General features: G+C 42.1%; 1 protein-coding gene across 4 annotated transcripts in view; it reads right to left on the bottom strand.

Moving 5' to 3' along the window:
- Positions 1-20,416, bottom strand: part of anks1b (ankyrin repeat and sterile alpha motif domain containing 1B) — a 216,610-nt gene that overhangs the window by 159,508 nt on the left and 36,686 nt on the right. For all 4 annotated transcript variants that reach the window (XM_086201956.1, XM_086201951.1, XM_086201952.1 and 1 more), the window contains exons 3-4: positions 3,471-3,551; positions 1,400-1,556 (exon numbers count right to left, since the gene is read on the bottom strand). In XM_086201956.1, the coding sequence (XP_086058082.1) occupies positions 1,400-1,556; positions 3,471-3,551 (238 nt within the window). The remainder of the gene's footprint in view (positions 1-1,399; positions 1,557-3,470; positions 3,552-20,416) is intronic.

Below are 20,416 nucleotides of genomic sequence, written 5' to 3'. Positions count from 1 at the left end.
CTTTGTTGCTACATTTGTAGCCGATATGGCAACTAAAGCTTTGGCTCACGGTGAGTTATGGGCAGCATTATATATGGCTTGATTAAATTAGAGGACTCTGGGTCTTAACCAAAGTATGTGCTCTCCCAGGTGCACGTCTGGTTTGACGATTTAACATAATTAAAGGGTGAGTTTCACATGCTGTTAGCATGTGAGTACAGACAGAAAATATCAGTTTCTACATTCCACTTCTACTTCAAATTAGTACAATTTCAAGCATGTTCCTTGCACAGTTTTGTCCACTTAAACCCATTGTTTTTCCAGTCAAAGCTCCGAAGCAGCATCTATCCTCTTGCTCAGCATCTTCCACTCTGTCCACGCTCCCTGCCCCACAAACCACTGAAGGGGTAAAAAAAAAGGGGGGAAAAAAGAGAAGTACCTTGCTGACAAACATCTTCATTTAAAGGTTAACGGACGCCATTTATCACAACAAACAATTAGGCTCTAACAACTCTCAGAGGAAAATGATTTGGCTAATGTGCTTATTAGGCAGGGTGAAAAACGCTCCAGTGAACAGAAGGGTCCATTATTACACTGCCATCAAGAATGGAAGTGCAAAACATTCTAGCTCATCAACAACATATTAAACATGACTTCCTGTGTGACTATAAATGCTTGTCTTAGAAATGTAGACAATCAGCAAGCTGTGGTATCATCAATATGCTGCGAGCGGACACAGACCGAGGGGAAGGTCATTTTTGCTGATGAGGAGTGACAGCAGTGGCACGCTGAATGCTCCCAGTGCTGAAACTCACCCTGCTGTCAGAAAGAGAACCCCGGAAACTGTAAAGGATCGGCTCTGCTGGACGGGAGACAAAACAGGACGACCTGTGGCAGCGCTGGTGCCCTGAGAAACTCAACAGAGCATCTTTACTTTAGGTGCATGGCTTGAGAAAAATGTTTGTTCCAGCCACGCTGGCATCCCCCGGTGACAGGAGGAAAGGTCATCAGTGCATTTTGCTGGCGTTTATCGGTCTACACATTATAATACACCTAGATGTGATTATGAACCAAGGATATGGTTATGACAGTTACAGTCAGCCAAAGTGAGCAGGAGAGAGAGACCAGCAACAGGGTTCGTATTTAGATTGAATGCTACTAGGAAAAAACTAGGAAAAGCTTTTGTGTGACTGAGTGGAATCGAGGAATTTCTCAATGCATTTCCATCAAAATGGGTCACAATCAGCATCAAACTCCTTGAAAGTGAATATTTACATTCTGAAGTATTTCCTGTTCGAGACTGTGGCCTTGTGCATGTCTAGTGGACTGAGTGTGCAGGTCTAATCAAATCCAGAAATAACAATAAGGGGGAGTTGAAAATGAAGGTCTTTCAGTGGCTGATAAGGATTTTGGTGTTTACCTGTTGGTTGACACGGCAGTGTGAGGGTCCGTGGTGTATGAGGATGCGGACAATGTCCACGTCTCCCCGCCAAGCCGCCAGGTGTAGGGGGAAGCAACCTTTGCTATCCGCAACGTTCGTGGACGCCTCAAACTGGAGCAGCTTTAGAACCACCTCCCTGAGACGTAGAACCAAGAAAATACAAAAGCATAACGATTAATAGATTAACAGGCCAAGAGGCGGGAGGGGCGCAAGACTGTACATGATAGCTGTTGGCCGTACTCCAGCCTAATAAAGTCATTTCTGACATATCGAAATGAAGTCGTGAAAATTCAGAGAGCTGGAGTTGGAGCTGCTGCCAAATGGTTACATCAGAAACTGGTATTAGGAAGTCTCCGGCTGAAGTCACCTGTCTCAGAGGAAGAAAGGCAAAGTGCTTCATTTGCATTCAAAATGTCAGGGGGAGAAACGGAGCGGAGAAGGAGGGCTAAGCCTCTGAGGAGCAGGGGTGAAGGCTGCACTGAGATGCCTAATGGACTGCTTTGTTAATTTCTATGATTCGTTATATTTTCTTATATAATACACTTGGGTTTAAATGCCACTTATACAACTAAATCGCACTGGGAGCATCAAAAAATTCAACTGACCAAAAGGCATTTCATGATTTTAAATTATTTAAATGAACTTATTTCAGCCGGAATAGAAAAAAGGAGCTCATTGCTACCTGTTGCCAAGCTTCAGCAATATCTCAGTTGCCAGTTCTCTTTTTACTTTCCCACCTAAACATTAAATCAGGCCTCTATAGCTTTTTGTTGGCAGCCTACTTTTCACCGTGAGGCCGTGTTTTCTCTCCCTCACTGCTCTCCAGTTGATCTGAAGGAGGAAATCCACATAATTGCCCCCAAAACACATCACTAATCCTTCAGTTCCGGCAAACTGGGATAGCAGTCAGGCTTGCGGCTAATCCACACTGTGTAACGGATTTCTCAGCAGCGCCAGGTGAAGGAAGGCGATGCAGCAGACACACAAACATGCACACACTCTCCCCAGTTTTAGCATTTTAACTCAGTTTTTCGCTGCAGAGTACAGTAATGTGTCATGCCCCACGGAGCCACCCCAGACTATTTTAATACGATCAAACTTTATCGGCTGTCCTCACAACTTAATTACAATGCGTTCCAATTCTGTGACACATCAGGTGATGAAATCCTATGACTCATTAGATCTACTCAGAAATGTCTGGTCACCAGTTTCAACCAGTCTTCCATCAACAGCAGGGACAGGAAAAAGAGCTCAGTTAAGGTCACACAATCAAGAGGGCAGACAGTGTCTCCAAACATCCCAAAAGAAAAGTGAGACGTTGATGTAAACTAGAAATAATGCATTTCAGCGGTGCGCGATGTGATCTTTGACCTTAAACCACTCAAATCATCCCAGTTCATCTTTGAGTCCCAGTGGACTTCTGAGCCAAACCTAAAGAAATTCCCTCAAAACATTCCTGAAACATTGTGTCGATGTGACGTGACAGTGACCTCTGACCCCTTCAAGTTCATCCTTGAGTCAGCACAGAAGCATAAAAGGCAGAAGAAACGCGACTTCTCACTTGATTTATTATCTCACTAACATTTTCCTCATGAGTTTAGTGTCTAAATCGCTAGTTTAAAGTCTTCTTCACTGCAACATGATGTTCACTTAGTAAATTATGGTCCTGTTTCTGGTACAATAGAGCAGGGAATGCTTCAGGAAGACGCGGCATCTTTGTGACACACAAGTCACTGCCACAGCGGGCTGCAGAAATTAAGTTGTCAGCGGCCAAAACTCTGAACCTGAGGCCTGACATTAGTTCAAATTAAAAGACGCTATAAAAAGAGAGGTCTTTCCTTTTAAATATTCAGAGAACTTGTTACTCTAATGTCTAGGGGCAATGTATTCTGATTTTATTTTATGAGACACATGAGGAACATTTCAAAGAAAAGTACCGAACGACCTTTGTGATCCGTCTGGAACTTAAATTAAATGAAAATGTGATGTGGGCAGGAGCAAGGTCATTTGAACCTTTAGGGACAATGAATTGTGCAATGTCCAGTCTTACCTGTGTCCATTGAGTGAGGCGTGGTGTAAAGGTGTGTATCCTGAGCTGTCGGTGCAGTTGACGTTCAGGCCCTTCCACATGCTGCAGAGAAACACAGACAGAATCAGAATAGTTCATGAGCGTCAGCTGGTTTCATGTCATTCCGTCACTGAAATATCGCTTGTTTGCGCAAAGTGTGACAAATGAACAATTTAGCACTTTTTTTTCCAATAAAATAGTGAGTCTGTTTCTTCCTCTGTCTGCTGCAGCTGTTCTCTGTCACCACGGCAAATGTAAAAAAAAAAAAACACATCTGGTTAGAAATTACAAGCTCATGTTGAGAAGTACCCTTCTGTACAATAGGGAAACAGTTTTATTGTTACTGTTAAATACATATTTCCTAATGGCCGACTCATACACAGGGCTGAGCTCCATCCATCCATCCATCCAACCAATTTCTACTGCTTATCCTGTTAAGGGTCGCGGGGGGGGGGGGGGGGGGTCAGGAGCCTATCCCAGCAGCCTTCAGGTGAGAGGAGGAGTTCACCCTGGATGTGTCGCCAGTCCATCGCAGGGCCAACACATATGGCAGGGGTGTCAAACTGTGTCCACACAGCTCATTGGTTGGATCAGGTGTTGCTTTTCCTCGGTTGGAATGAAACCCTGCAGCCACACCACCCTTTACTGGACCAGTTTGACACCTTTGACATAGACACAGACAACCATTCACACTCACTGCCCCACCTACTGTCAATTTAGAGTATCAATCATCCTCGTCCCCTCTTGATGTCTTTGGACTGTGGGAGGAAGCTGGAGTACCAGAGAGAACCCACACAGGAACAGAGAGAACATGCAGACTCCACACAGAAAGACCCCGTGCCCGAGCCGGGGCTCAAACGCGGAACCTTCTAGCTGTGAAGCGACAGTGCTGACCACTGCACCACCGTGCTGCCCTCAGGGCTGAGCTATTGACAGAAAATGTGTCGAAATGGAAAAAGACAGGACGTAACACACAACAGAAGTACACTTCATAATAAAACAGGATATGACAGCGAGAGACCCCAAGGAGCAACAAAAAACAAGGAAAAACTTTCCCCAATAGGTGATGAGCAATTACTTTTCATGTGACATTAACTTTTTCACAATACATTTGCATGGTTTTAATGTTTGAAATAGTCTCCAATTAATAAATAATAATAATTTACAATACAAAGATCTGTGACATATTTTTTAAAAAATGTAATCAATGGTAAGTGAGTTAAAAGTTTGTATTATCGTGATACTGTTTGGAGGTCGGCCCTTACCCTATTTTTGCATCTTACACTAAAGAATAAATTAAAACTACAAAACTAATTGATATATGCAATAAAAAAAAAACAATTAAATTTTGATGAAGATCCAGAACAAAAGGACACTTTATTTTTCTTCACCATTGAACTATTCTGTTTCCGTTGTTAATTTTTAATTTTGGTTATGGGAATAATTGAAGGGATCATTATGGAAAAAAGTACAGAGATATAACATTAATAGTTAATCAACATGAAAGTTTATTTGAGGTTGGCCATGGCGGATATATTCCAGCCGATTCTAGCAGATAGAATAATTGGTGTTTCCTGCAGAAACAGGAGCTTGGAGCTTTTATTGGAGCTCATTCAATCACATCAAGCAGGCCAGCACGGCTCACATCTCGCAGTAGGCTTCTTTTTTTCCCCCCTTCAGTTGTTGTCTTTGGCCTCGTTTGTTTGAAACGTATCATTCTCTTATTCGGGTGCAAAAGCCAGAAGAACTTAGCATCTATTTCATCATCGTGGTACATAAAGTAGGTGAGGTCAACCCTTGCACTCGCTAAAGGCTGAGTGTGCAAAAGACGCCAAAACGTGAATTTTTTCAGCTACTACACACACACACACACACACACGTAACATATACACACACACACTACCCAGGCAGGTTTTTCCCAGGGCTATAATTATATGACCTCTCTTTTTTTTTTAACATGAACTCTTCCAAGTGCGTCAGAAACACTAATTAAATGAATTCCAGTCTGAGAAGTTGTACCAGCTAACTTGTAGAAATTACTTTATTAGGTTGTTTTTTTTAAAGACAAGTTGATACACTCACAAGACACAGAAAGCAGAAATGCCAGTCGATGGTTCACAGTATCTTTTGCTGAACCACGAGGAAAAAAGTTCAAGAGTCTGTATTCTACTGGTGTGAACCATCTAATCCCATCTTAACCCTTTCTCTCTCTCTCTCTCGTTCTCCCTCTCTCACTTTCTCTCTCTCTCTCTCTCTCCCCCTCTCTCTCACTGAGTTGTCCTGTTTGAAAGCCTCTTTGCTGTTGTGGAGGAAGCAGAACATTCACTGTGTTTGACACACAATGATCAAGGTCAGTCGTATTATGTAGTGGGAGCACAAAGACACAACTAAACCTGCACTAAAAGAAGTAAAGGGGTGTCTGCGCGCGCACACACACACACACACACACACACACACACACACACACACACACACACACACACACAAAAAGTGTACAATATACGTCGAACCACAGTCTGTAGAATGTTGTTTTTGTCTTTTTCTGAGATTCCACTGACTTCCACTTATATTATTCAGCGATATTGACAGAAAACACATAAATCTGTACACATTTGCCACACAATACGCGCAGAATGTAACACGCAGCTCTGCAGACAAGCTTGTTTATATTGGGTCAGCTGATCTCCGTGAGAGCGTGTTTGCCTGCATTGATTCCTCTGTTCAGCTGACCCCTCCCAGCTCTGACCTATAGGACCGGTGCGATGGGTCGTTCAAAAAAAAAAAAGGGAAACTGACGGAGAATGAGCCAACACAGGATGGAGCCTAGCAGACAATGGTTGCAATTACAATATCTCAACCACTTACAAAGAGAAAATGTTTCTGTCAGAAATGATATATTGTATGTGCCACGTTTGAAAACAGGGAACTAATTATTATCTTTACCCTACTGATACACTCAAAGGAACAATATTGTTGCATTTTTTGCTTTGTGTATTGAGCCATCATTTTGAGATACTCGGCATCAACTGGGCCTCAGGTGCTCTGTGTGTGTGTGTGTGTGTGTTATTTCTGCTACTGAGGGAAATTAAGAACTGCACCAGGCTATAGACTGCTCATAGAAACAGATATCCAGGTTGAATTTGGCACATGGGAGGATTTGAACTGAAATAAAAGCCTTATGAATCTCTAAAAGTGCAACAGAAAGTATCTTTAGATGCAGTACATTTCCAAGAAATCAAGAGATACGAATGAGCGTCTTTATCCTGTGTGATGTGACATCATCTGGACAGAGATGAGGCGTCTGGGATACACTGCAACAGAAGGTCTAATATGCCATTTTTTGGGGGGGGCTCTTCTAGTGTGACATTGTTGTGCAGGCGACATGTTGTTTGGCATTGACCAATAGGATGACAGAGTGGCTGTTGCTACTGTCACCTGGAAAAATGAAACAGAAGAATGGCTCAGGGACAAACAGGAAAGATTGGAGAAGGATAAATGTTGTGGAGAAATAGCAGAAAATCATTCTTCTGTTATTTTAGCACTCGGCTACAGTTGCATAACGTGATACCAAGCACAGCAACGCCAGCGTCGTACTCAGCGCTTCTGATGCCATGATGGAGAACATCTTAACCACCTTTCTCGTGATGAGAAGCCGCACAACAGTCAGGCAAGATGGGACTTGGAGTTTAGCTGGTCTCCAAGATGCCACCTGGGTTTAATAGCTGTTAACTGAACTAAACCAGGTTAACAGACAGAGAGCACACACGCACCAGTGCTGTTGCTTTCAATCAGTGTACAGATCCATGAAAACTCACCTTAAAAAGATTCTTATGTTTGCACTGCACACCCCCAATACACAATCCCACCCTTCCCAAACACCCGCAAACGCACTGAAATTAACACACAAACGCAGCAGTCATTCCCCGATTTGTAAAAACCTGCACAAACAAATATATGTGACCACTGTGTGAGTAAATGTGTTGTGGCAGCGGGAGTGTGAGCCGACTGTGACTGACGGAGCTGTGCAAGGCGGCGTTTCTTCTGTCAGTGCTCTGCAACACCTTCATGGAGTTGTGTAAGTATGTGACTGGAGGAGTGACATCAGCAGGGACAGATCTAACGCGTGATAAACATCTTGAGCGTGGTAACTTTCGACAGGCAAAGTTTGATATCAACCGAATCATGAGTACACAAACAATGGAGCAAACACACGTAGAGAGTGAGCCTTTAAGAGAGTATTACTGCATGATGGGTAACAGCCGTCTTGGACTGAGTGAATCATTTCCTAACAAGACCTGATCTCTTATCACAGCTGTTTTCTGTTCTGCCATGTTCCACCTCAGCTGCCCTCTCAGTTCTCCATTGCTTCCTGTACTTTTCCAGTGAAGTCAGCCAGCAAGAATTTATATAGAATTAATGGGGAATTTGAGATTAGATAATGAAGGCGAGTTGATGAAGAACTACTCCTGCCTCAAAAATGCATACACAAACACAGCAAAGCAGAGTAAAAGCTGAGTTTAGAATTGACTGGTCGACTGCCTGTGCGCAGCTGTGTGCTGCTTCATCTGCTGAACTTGAGATTTCAGTGCATGTTCCTCTCCGTCATGCATCTGCATCCTCACTCCTTCCTCTCCCCCTGAGGTTAAACTTCTTTTTTCTTTTTCTAATTAAAGCAGTGAGAGGTAAAGAGGTCAAAGGTCATGGACAGCCTCCCAGCAGGCAGAGGAACACTGCTCTCTGTTTGAACCCTTCTTTAGTTACAGACTGACTTTCTCCTCGCCCTTACATCATCACCAGAACCACTTATTTATTCTTCTAACAGGCTTCAGGGCCCAAATAATTTGAGCTAATCCATTCTAATAGAATCTAATAATCAATTGTGGAGGTTATCAATGAAAGCAAACAGCAATCAAGTGTGTTTTCTCAAGATGCCGCTTCAGTTTGGCAGGTTTAAGCACCTCTCTTGAACAGGTCAAGCCACGCATCACACATTTGGGCTCGGGGTCATCACATCATTGACAGATATGTAATCAATATTTGATTTAATCTGGATTATATGGGCAACATTTTTTCAGTGAAATTGTTTGAGAAACTTCCATAAATTTTCCACAACCAGCCTAAATGTTGGCCGCAACTTTGCTATGCTAGGTGGCTAACCCTAAAACTACATTCAGAAACTTGCTGAAGTTAAATCAGATATGTTAACAATCACATGTGAGAGAAAAGTAAAATACAGATGGCAAAACATCACCTGTAACTATTTTAAAGTCAATGAGCTGAGGGGATTCAAGTGTTTCTTACTAATCAAACAAGAGCCAAAATTACTCTGCAACCCTTTTAGAAATGTCTTTTTTTTATTAGTTACTTCAAAAGATGAGCTGTAATGTCTTTGAAGTACTACAAAAAGAAAGAAAGAAAGAAAAAAATCTCATTTTGGATGCAAACTCTTCATTCCGAGTTTGAGAATGAAAGCCTTCACTCGCCAGTCCTCACCATGGATATTAGAGCTGGCATCATGTTGCAGCAAAGTTCAGGCAACATCAAAGCCAAGCATTGTCTTCAAAGCAGGACGAAAGAAGGAACGAGGAAAACCTCTGAAGTCCTGGCTTCTTTTGAGACACTGTAAACTCTTTTTTTTTCCTTTTTTAAATGGGGAGGAAGGTTAAGTCGACTGAATCGTTGAAATTCATGCCACCTAATGAAATGGAAATCAAAGGCTTCTCCAGTAGAAAGGGAGGACTCAACAACAGTAATAAGTTCACGGGAAATCAAAAAGGGAACCAATATGAGCTGAGGTGTGTTTGCTGTCACAGCCGATAATGCTAGGCAGGAAGAAGACATTCTTCATATCCTGTTTTGAAGCAGAAGAGATACCCGCTGATTAAGAGCGGTGTGGCGACAGCACAGAACGACCTAAAAGATGACAAAAACACACACTCGCACATACTTTGGAGCTGGCCTTTGATGTTGAAAGTCCATTCCCATCATGCTTCAGGGCATGAATATTCTGCTTTACACTCTAATGTTTTGAGCAGGTGTGCTGATGTGGATAAGGTTTATGTAATTGTATATGTGTGTGTGAGTGAGTGAGTGAGTGAGTGAGAGAGTGATAGATCAGCTTAACAAGAGTGAGAGGTGTGCGTATGTGGAAACCCTCAAAAGGACAATAACAGTTCAGCCAAGAGAAACGAGGATACTGGCGTCTCTCTTCTCCACTCTGTTTTTCTCCTTTTGCCTCCTTACTTCTCTCTCACGACTATATTATCAACCAGCTGTGTAGTCACAGACATACAGTTGACAGACACAAATGCCCTGCAAATACAGAGATGGGGGGGCAACCGAAAGAGAAAACTTCAAAAAGGTACAACCGTCACTTGTCACAATGGCAAGCCATGATGCTCATGACTCATGGATACCCATGAATATCTCCCAATATGCCTAACAAATACTACAAAATATTAAATAACAGCAAATCTTAAGGAGATATACATTTTTAATGGATAAAGATGTATTACATCTGGAGCAGGATGCATCAGAGTTTAACATTCTGTTAAATATGTCACTTTCGTATGTTTTGTATCATGATTTATGGAAGTTATTTTCCCCTGAGTTCTTGGAAACGTAGAAAAGTATTACTTTTTCAAAGTCCCATGTTAACAAACGTTTTCAGAATGTACAAAAATCTGAATATCACAATAATGGTTCTATAAGATACTATCAACATATGTAAATATCCCCTGGAAGCCAAAATAAGTTGTAAAATATCCGCACACTGCCAAAAAATCTGATATTGTGCATCTGACACGACGCTACAAGCTTAAGTGCCATCAGTCTGAACTCTGTGAAGCCACTAAACCCACTGGATGAGTGTTGGAAATGAATTGTTAAATATGCAGAAGTGCTGCAGCGTGTATGAAGTCCTACGTGGTGAACGCATTAACGAATATGCAGCAGGGCCAGTCAGTGAGTGACAAACACTCCCAGAGGAACAAGCATCAACTGACACGATCAATAGGTCAAGAGGTCAACATGCCCATCGCAGGAAGTAATTTATCTCTGGTTCATGCTGACCTCTGATCTACAACAGGACATGGAGGTGTTGCTGTCGGGGGCAGTGGGTCAAACACACACACAGACACACATACGTTTACTTTGGTCACTTATGGGGTAATTGCATAGATGAATATTCTTTTTCCAGAGGCCAACTGCATCCTTGACCCAAAAATGAGAGTTCTAACAAAAGGGGGGATGGCTTTTCTCTCCTCTTAAGTGGTCTTTAGTCCGGTCTTTGGTTGTGTAAGTAATGAATTCATTCACTCATTTGTATTCCCTGCAGCAGCTCCTGAAAACCAAGTCTTGACCTTAAAACAGCCATTTAAAGCTGCAGGGTTTGGACTCCACACAGCACATCGGACCTCACAAGTATAGTGGTCCTCCAATATTTGGACCACATAAATACGGTTAAACAACTGCACGCGCACACACACACACACACACACACACACACACACACACACCAACACACACACATTGACTGCAGTCAAGCTAACCCCGCTCTTTTACTCCACAATAATTAAAACAAGACAGAAGTAATCGATAACTGCACAACTCCCCACTGGGTTTGAGAGAGTCTATTGATGAAGTTTGATCATTGATCACGTTACTCGCTGTGAGACAGACAGACCCAGGGGGAAAAAAATGCATCAAATTAAAAAAAAATGAAAATCTAACTGCATTCTGGTTTCAAATGACATGCATGTGTTGTTTTGAGTAGACAAATGTGTACAATTGTGGTGCTGTGAAAACTCTAGGGTCACTCTTGGATCCAGGTCAGGCTCCGGCAGCTGTAGTAATGAATGGACTGTAGGAGTCAAGGCTCATGACTGTGTTTGTCTCAGACTCATTTTTTACACCGCTAATTCACACTAGGAGACTGAGAAACACACATTTTAACGAGGCATTCACTAGCAATTAAGAAAAGGACATGTCATAACTTTTTGGGGGTGGGGTAGGGTGGGAAGGGGGGCTTTGAATTCTAGAGAAAATCTCACCTGGTTATGTTTATGTCTCAAATGTCTGGCTGTGGGGAAAAACTGTACATGGAGAACTAAATTGCCCCTGACCTATGACCTCTGTTGTGAACCGATGTGTCACTTGATCAAGATAAGAGGGCGTAAGGCGGGTAAGAGGAAAAAAAGAGAGATGAGAGGCGGCAGGGGAAGAGGAAATATATCTGATGTATCATGCAGCAAGTATTGACAACAGAGGATGATACAGCCACTGTGCAGCTGAATATATTTTCCACTTAAGCACACGCGTCTTCATTAAGGCACTCTGTTTATTCTCCAAGTCTTAAACAATCTGCCTTTTTGTCTCTCAGCACAGCACCTTAAAAAGAGATGGAAAAGTGCTTCCTCTGTCCTGAGCTGACTCACACACTGAAAATAGGATTCACATCAAACCGGCAGCTTTTCTTCCCGAGCAGCACACACACATGCAGTAATTTTATAAAGCAAATATCCCTGTGACCTTTTTTTGAATTAGACTTAAGACCCAAGAGTCCTTCAGGCTTCATTTCCAGACGTTTACAGACGACTGAGGACTAAATGCTGTCAAAGAAATCTGGACATAAACATCTTACTGTGAACAACACTTGAAACGGTCTTTTTTTAATTCAAATAAATCAAAAATCTTTTTTACTGTATTTCTAGGCAACTACAGCTCAAGAAGAACAAACACATACACATATATTTGGCTGAACGTATGTTCATAATGTTAAGCTGAAAAGCCGCAGTTTGTTGAATGTATTATGAATACAGTGCGAGTGAAAATATGCCGACATTAGCTTATGATATATCAATAGTGCTGCGTATATTTTTTTGAATATGTGCTGATAAGACAATTAATTTTAGAATTTTTTGTTTTTTTACTCCCTGGTAGTTCACTAATACCAGCATCACTGAGGTCACAGTCCAACAGAGCACTTTGGAAGAACAAATCCTGGGATTTACTGAATAATAATGAAAAACATGAAAAGAGACCTGTGACGGACCACCAGGGTGAACCCTGCCTCTTGCCTGAGGTCACCTGGGATAGGCTCCAGCCTCCCCCCCCCCCCCCCAACCCTTAACAGATAAGCGGTATAGAAAATGGATGGATGGATAGATGAAAAGAGACTAGATAAGAGTACCTGTAAAAGACAAAGCTACTTGATGGACACAACAAAGAGACCCACAATGAAAGAAGTCAGGAGGACAGCAACGAAGGGAGACAGATGACATTTCCGTCCCCTCTCTTTAATCACACAGAGAGAAGCAGAGGTGAAGAACCAGCTGAAGTCTGCTGCCGCTATCGATTTACACTGCAGCCTTCCCAATCGGTCACAATCTGGAGAGCTACAAACAATCTATGTGTGTATGTGTGTGTGTGTGTGTGTATATATATATATATATATATATAACTGAATGCGTGTCCTCTTCAGGCAATTCTCCTCACAGTAAGTAAGTGACAGAAAGCCTTAGAGCTCCACTTAACATCAGCCAGCCACAAATCCATCTGGCTGAGCATTGATTTAGCAAAGATCTGCAGCATGGAGGATGGGAAACGTCAGCTCTGGATCTCTATCTAAATGGGATCCAAAGAGTGGCCTGAGACAGTCGATGCGTTTAGACCGTAGATGTAGTGAGGAGAACTCCACTAAACCTGCTCAGACCCAAACTAAGTCCTCACTCAGTGTCACTGGAAATAAACATCCTGGTTTATGCGCATGGGACTAAACTAAACACCTTCACACAAGCAGCCCATACTGATCATATGGACACAGACTGTGAGAAACAGCAAATCTGCAATGCAACAACACCTGAATACCATACAAAAAAAAATATACCAAGCCTCTTTCTCACTGGTGACGAAATCTCTGCTGACATCTGGCTTGTGTCTGCGATGGTAACAGGTTCAATCTGCAGTCAACCCATCCGCATTCAGGCAGCTAAAGTGGTTTGGTTGGTGCTGAAGTTGACAAACAGATTGAAACAAAAGATGGTACCCGCAGAAACACCATCACTGTCCTCCATGCTGCTTCTCCTCCAACTGCTATAGAGTACAGAGCTCTGAGAGGCAAAACTCTGGCGCCTTTTTGACAGCACTTTTCACTTCTTGGCAGTGCGTTGACTTTTTGATGTTGAATACGACTCATTAGGACAATACACAGAAAGTCAACTCCTTGTCCACGGGGACAAGATCATACAGCTTTTATTGGCAGGTTTACCTTATTTAGTTGTGGTTTTTTTTTTTAAACATGTATAGGCAAACAGCTGAATCCAGCTGATCCCTGACAGGATCATGAATTTCTGCACCAAAATTCATAGCAACATGTCCAATAAAGAGTTGCTGTGGGTTGTCTAGATTCCTAGTTCAATCCCTGAAGTGTGAAACTGTCTTTGAGCAAGATCCTGAACCCTAATCACCTTGACCGTCAGTGTCTGAATGTGTTAGCAAGTTTGGGTTAGGGTTAGCTAGCGAAGCAGACTGTGCGTGAACATGTGAATGTGTTGTTTGTGTCACTAGACAAGGAAAGCGCTGTATAAATGAAGCCCGGCTATCACACCAGCTGAGAGACACAGAGGCAACGGCATTCATCCTACAGTAACTAGAAATGCACAATATTTCAGTTTTCTGTCACAAAAATGCTGCATGTTAGCACAGAGATTTATGCTTTTGAAAGAGTGTGAATGTGAGAATAATATTCATTACTCTCTTCAGTCAACTAATCAATTGCAGGTGCTCTGCAATGGACACACAACAGAAACCTTGGAGCAACAGATGCTTGCCTGAAGTCATTTAACACACCTGATACAAAAGCAATTTCTGAAGTGTGTGAGGCCAGAAATCTCCTGTGTTATTGTTTTGTCTGTTCTAGATAATTCAGAGCCAGGTCTGAGGTCGATTCGTTATTTTGTGCCGGACTTATTTTCTACACTGAGAGCGGTCACAAGTCACTAAAGGCTGAAAATCATCTGACAACTCATCAGTTTCGTTCTAGCTACGGAGAGTCCATCTTCATTAGCCAATCCTCCACCGGTAAATTAGTCATGGTGGTGCAATGGAAATCATGATAAAAGGATAAAAAGGTGTTGACAGACCAGTAAAGCTCTTGGAGAGGCTCTGAAGAAACAAGTCAGCGTGGTTGTGAACCAAATATTTAACTTGTTCAGTTTCTTTTTAAACCGCGACTCGTGATGAGCGGTCAGCGGCGGAACATCTATCCAGAGAAGGTGGTGTGTTTATGTGTGTGTGTGTGTGTGTGTGTGTGTGTGTATGCGCGCATGCAGTGTCAGGGCAGTAGCAGGGTGTGATGTCTATATATGGCCTGAAAGAGGGATTTGTTTTAACTACAGACTTTGAAAGGTTTCTCTCTCTCAAACTCACTTTTCCAAGTGTCTAAGCAAGAAACTACCACTCTCCCTAGACTCATGGGATTAATACACTGTAATGAGCTCTCATTAGCTCTCACAACACTAATTATTTAAGAATAATGTTAAAATAGCCCGTCTTGCCCGGAAAGAAGTGCAAAGAGGTTGTAACTACACAAGTTGTTAAAAAAAAAAAAGAACTGATGGTGATGCTATCTAGTGGTAATTTTGATCCAGGAAAGTAGGAAGTCAAATTAAGTTTAAAAAAAAAAGTAAATAAAATTGGGAAGAAAATCTGAATAAGAAGGTGGAGGGTGCAGTTGATGATTAGGTGGAAAGGCAGGAGACTCCTGTTAGAGTGTTGGAGTCCTGTTTCCGTCAAAAAAGTGTTTATTTGAACCCAAACCATTACCTCTGTTCAACCTCACCCACGTGTTTACGCGCCAAAACCTGACCAGACTCAAAATTATAAAAGGGTCAGAACAAACAACTTACTTCTATAATTAAAAGACGTTCAAGTTCACCTACAGTGGCATAAACCCGCAAAGAGGTTATAATAAAAGAGGTCAGTGATGCTAGATTTTGAGCTCAATGTGGGATTGTACTTGTGTAACCTGCAGTTTGTCGACAAGAAAACAACTGCACATCTGTCCCCCGTGTGCGTCTCAAACAACATGCAGCTATCCTGGGATAAACTGACATCAGCTACTGTGAGCCCTGCATGTTGTGTCTTTTCCTGATTTTCTGGGTTTTGATGGTAAAGATGTTTCACGCAGCTAAGAAGACACACGTGCTGGACAGCTGTGTCTCCTCAAAGAATGCCAGTATTTCCTTTTTTCCCTCTTTTTTTTCTACCACTGAGGGTGTAATAGGCCTGTCAGCAGGACTGGCGCATCCCATTTTTAAAGCGCTCAGTCCGCAGGATCATACATCTGCTGTGCAGGTAAACAAGACTGTAATGGATACTAAAATACACACACACAAACACACACAAACAGTTTGTCGCAGATTTGTCAGAAAATAATGGGTATTTTCATCCACAAGGAGAGCTGAGATGGGAGGATGATAAATTCTGGAAAACAGCAATAATTGTAGTGGTATAGAGGTGTGGATGGCGGGGAAAGCATTTATCGCACTTTGAAGGGCTGGGCAATTGATTACACATGAATTGAAATCGATTTTAATAAAGATTATCATAAATGAGACGGGGTGGAACAATTACTTTTACTAAAACCATAATACGGCCCTTGCTCAAGGCAGAATGTGTGTCAAAATAAAATATTGCAGTGCTGCAGAGAAACATCTGAGCCTGCACAGCATAGTCTTAGAAAACACTTGTGTTCCATATAGATCTGTAAAAAAAAAAAAATATATATATATATATATATATATAAAAAAAAAATCACACACATCATCATTTCAATATGGTTTACGATTCAAAAATGATTCTCTCAGATATTGTGAATCATACTGCAACATCACGATTACGACATTTTTGCCAGCTTTTTCAGCCCGATATCAAAACTACCAGAATCCCTTCAAACCAGATAGTGACAGTTACTACATCTTCCACTTCCTGGCTGATCCATCAGTCACTTTAAGTTCTTTTACAATAGTGAACATCTGCAGCTTGTTCCCACTGTACTCACTGTTGTTTCCCAATTTGCCAAGCAGACATCCAGAAACAGCATGCACACACACACACACACACACACACACACACACACACACACACACAGCCAAGTTTGTGTTCACACACAGCTGCATGCAATTACCCACCACAAGAAGGTATTTAAACCTTGAGACTCTCAGGCCCATGCTATTTATCAGATCTATCAAAATAGCTCTCCCATGAATGTCTATAAACCTGCCAAGCATCTGCGTGTGGATTTGAGTGTGTGTTTGAGTGTGTGTGCATACATGTTGAGAGTGGCATCTCGCTTACAATGCACCAGAGGTTTGAAAGCTGCCTCAGTTTGACAAAAACAACTTGTTTCATCTATAGTCGACATCAATCTCGCTTCTCGCCTCTTCTCTTCACCTGGATTTCCTCTGAATTTTGTATCCTTGTCACACGTACGAGTGTGAATGTGTAGGCTGCACTTGTGTCTCACTTCCAGACAACAGACGCACAAACACACACTTTTCCAGTCTTATTCTGCATATTGAGGGTTGCAGATAAGACTCGGAAACAGATGCACTGGTGATTCTTGTGTCATTCTTTCAGATTTCCCCCCTACAATGAGAAGAAATGAATCTGCTACAACAGCATCGTTACCAGCGTCACTTGTGCGCAACAAACAGCAGCAATGGCGACGACGGGAGTCTTTCAGCTCGAGCCCAAGTCAAGCCTCAAGTGTGTTATGACGGTTTTGAGTGATCATGAGTTGGTCTGCTTCGAATGCAGGATCGCTACTGTATATATAAAGAACTCCAAGCATTTACTACATTCTCTCTCCCTTGTCAAGTAGCAAAACTGACGCTATATGAAAACACACAATGAAACGTTTCCTTTCAAGTTAATAATTCGTATTTTTCCTTGTGACAACATACTGCTGCAGTATATGAAGTGTGAGTTTATGCATATTACTTATGGCAATATTCCACTGATATCACGTTGAGATATATGAAATGCAGTTAAAGCATAATACAACCCGAAATGCCTTAACCCCCATCAGCCCTCGGAACCTCCAACTGTAGAGGGAGCCGCTTTCAAAGTTGTTCAACGCAAGTGTTTTACATCATTTACAATTTCAGCTGGGTCATTAATCACCTGGCAGAGCTCCAGTCACAGACTCTTACTGGTCAGAAGCTCAGGGGGAGTGACACAAGGAGTGGCCTAACCCTAACACTGTGACAGAAGATCGCACGTGGAAGATGACACGTGTGCATTAAGAAGAAAACGCAATTCAGCTCATGAGACTGACCTTTTTAATGAACAAAAGCCATAACGCCTTATGCCAAGTAGGGTGCATGACTTGTGCACCTCTGACAGATCCCTCCCATTCATGTATTGAGATATACTGAAGTACTCTGAACAAATACTAACGTATACTGGAGATCTTGTATTGAGACAAGACAGAACTTTTTGATGAAAAACCCTTGAGATGGATCCACGTGTTCTGCAGCTGCTGCAGGCAACATGGCCGAAATCACCAAACACTCCTGGGGGCCAACATGCAGCTGGAGACCCAGACCAAACCTCTGGGCTGGCTGGGTTGATGGGAACCTTTGAGCCGCATCTGCATTATTTATTTTACTGATGTGTTACTGGTGAGAATTTGTAATGACTGATATCTGTCATGTTTTTAACTACTACAATTTCATTTTAAAGCTGAAAATCTTCAGAAATGATAGGTTTTAACCATAACCCTACATGCCAGGACGTCATCAGACAAGCAGGCAATCAGTCTCTTCCATCTATCAAGCATCAGCTGTCAGTCTGGTACCAGCGAGTCTACGGTAATCATCTAAATCATCAAGTTGAGTTCAAAAACGGCTTTGAAATGGGAGCTCCCGGCACAGAGCTGTAAGAGGGAGAGGCTCTTTCAATCTAGAAGGTTATTGAATGAGAGGCAATTAATTTAGCTTCAATTATGCCTGCAGTGAATAAACATCCAATGTCTTTCAGGACTTTCATCCTCTGCAGCTCACAGGCTGTTTATGGAGCGCTCGCATCCAAACAAATGGTTTTGAAAAGCATGTCTTCGCTGCTGCAACACGGATGTATGGATGATGTAATGTGTCATTTGAAATGAGTGATTTATTGCACCTATATAAAGAGGTCTGCTCTTGTTTTTTCTTTTTAGGTGTCATCTTTGAATCTCGGCTGCACTTCAGATCCCTCTCCAGGTTAACAAGCAAATGCAACAAGTAAAGGAAACCATCTCAAACAGGGGGTTTGTTCAAAATGAGATCCAAACATTTCTATCAGTTTATAACCGTCGTACCATGTTTCTACCGTGGTCAGAATGAGAGTGTGTATTTCACATGTTGTAAAACCCACACTTCCCCTGGGTGGCTTTGAATTTTAGATTTTAAAACTTTCTGCGTGGAATTTGTAGATTCTTGCTGTAACTTCCCTGGTTTACGTGATGATCTGGAGTCTTTCTTATGTGCCAGAACCTTAAAAGATATTAAATTTATGGATTTAACAGTGTTTTTTGGTTTGGTTTTGTTTGGTTTTTTTTTTGTTATCTTATATTTGGCTTGCAGGAAACACAAGAATGATGGCAGCAGAGACAGAAATCATCACATTTCGGATGGGTCAAGCTTAACTCTGTAGCATTTTCTCTTTCCCCGTCTTCAAAATGCCTCACATCTCTCAAACTCTGTGCCCTCTTTTAATGCTGACTTTCTTTTAAAAATGTCTCGTCTCCAAAGCCAAGCCATGATAATCCTGATGACATCATGGTTATTTTCTCCAAGCTCCTAATAAGCCGTAGAAGAAATTATACATCTGTTTTTGTAGGCTGAGTGGTGACGAGTAAACTGAACTTCATGTGCAAAATCAGTTGTGTCTGTTTGATTGATGTCTTTTTTTGTCCTTTTAAATATGCGGTGTGTAATTTGGGTTTAATCACATTTCCTGTATTACTTTCTCTATGTATTAACTCTGCTTGGTAATAACAGGGCTGATATATGAATTACAGTAATGAGTCGTATTATACAACCTTGTTCAGCACTGCAGTGAGCTGGTCTGCTCAGTACAAAACCTGCAAACCAACCACAGTGCAAAAGAGCCGGGCTTGTTTCTAATGGCAGTTACAGCACATAATCGTAGTTGGGGGCCCTTCATCAAGCTACTTTCAAGTTAACCGATTGGTTCTTTCCTTAACAGGAGGCCAGAAGTAGACTGTAGTGGTACAGAGGCAAAAGGTGTTTTCTGATTGAGCTGTTAGAGTGAGTTAGTTCTGGGAAGTAGCCACCGGGGAGCTCCCCTGAGAGCTACTTTCGTTCAAAAATAGCGATTATCACTTCTTCATTGGTTTGTCTTTGACTAATAAAGAACTGGCTCTGTCACTCGTAGTTCCTGTTGTCAGACAGTACCTACCCTAAGACAGGAGCTAAAAAAGGTTCCCAGAACAGGGTTCCTTGAGCTAAAATGAGTACATTCTCCAACAGTTATTGGGACTTTGTAATTTTCCTCTGGTTCTACAGTGCCTGAAGTAGAAGGATACATTGTGGAAAACTGTGCAACAACTGAAGGCCATTAGAGCGACGACATACAGTAGAGTTAACCGCTAAGCTAACCTTTCGCTAACCCATTCTCAAACCGGCTATGGGAACTCTTGCTTTCCTGTGTTGCTTTGGTTCAGGTACAACTTTAATGTTACTGGTTACAATGTTGCTCAGCAGCAACCAAAGACGAAACTTAGCAACCTGAGGATGCACAACGCCAAAGCCCCCATCCAAAAGATATGCCGCCCCTCGCTGTATTCCTCCAATCCCACCCTAAGGACCCCCCCAACCCCCAAGGCATTCTGACATATGTAGCAAAACTAAAAGGTGTGGTCA

This window comes from Aulostomus chinensis, chromosome 4 (genome assembly GCF_037954235.1).
Source record: "Aulostomus chinensis isolate RoL2024-O1b breed Wild chromosome 4, RoL_Achi_v1.0, whole genome shotgun sequence".
In the NCBI taxonomy this organism is placed as follows: Eukaryota; Metazoa; Chordata; class Actinopteri; order Syngnathiformes; family Aulostomidae; genus Aulostomus; species Aulostomus chinensis.
This window is presented reverse-complemented; position numbering and strand designations above follow the sequence as displayed.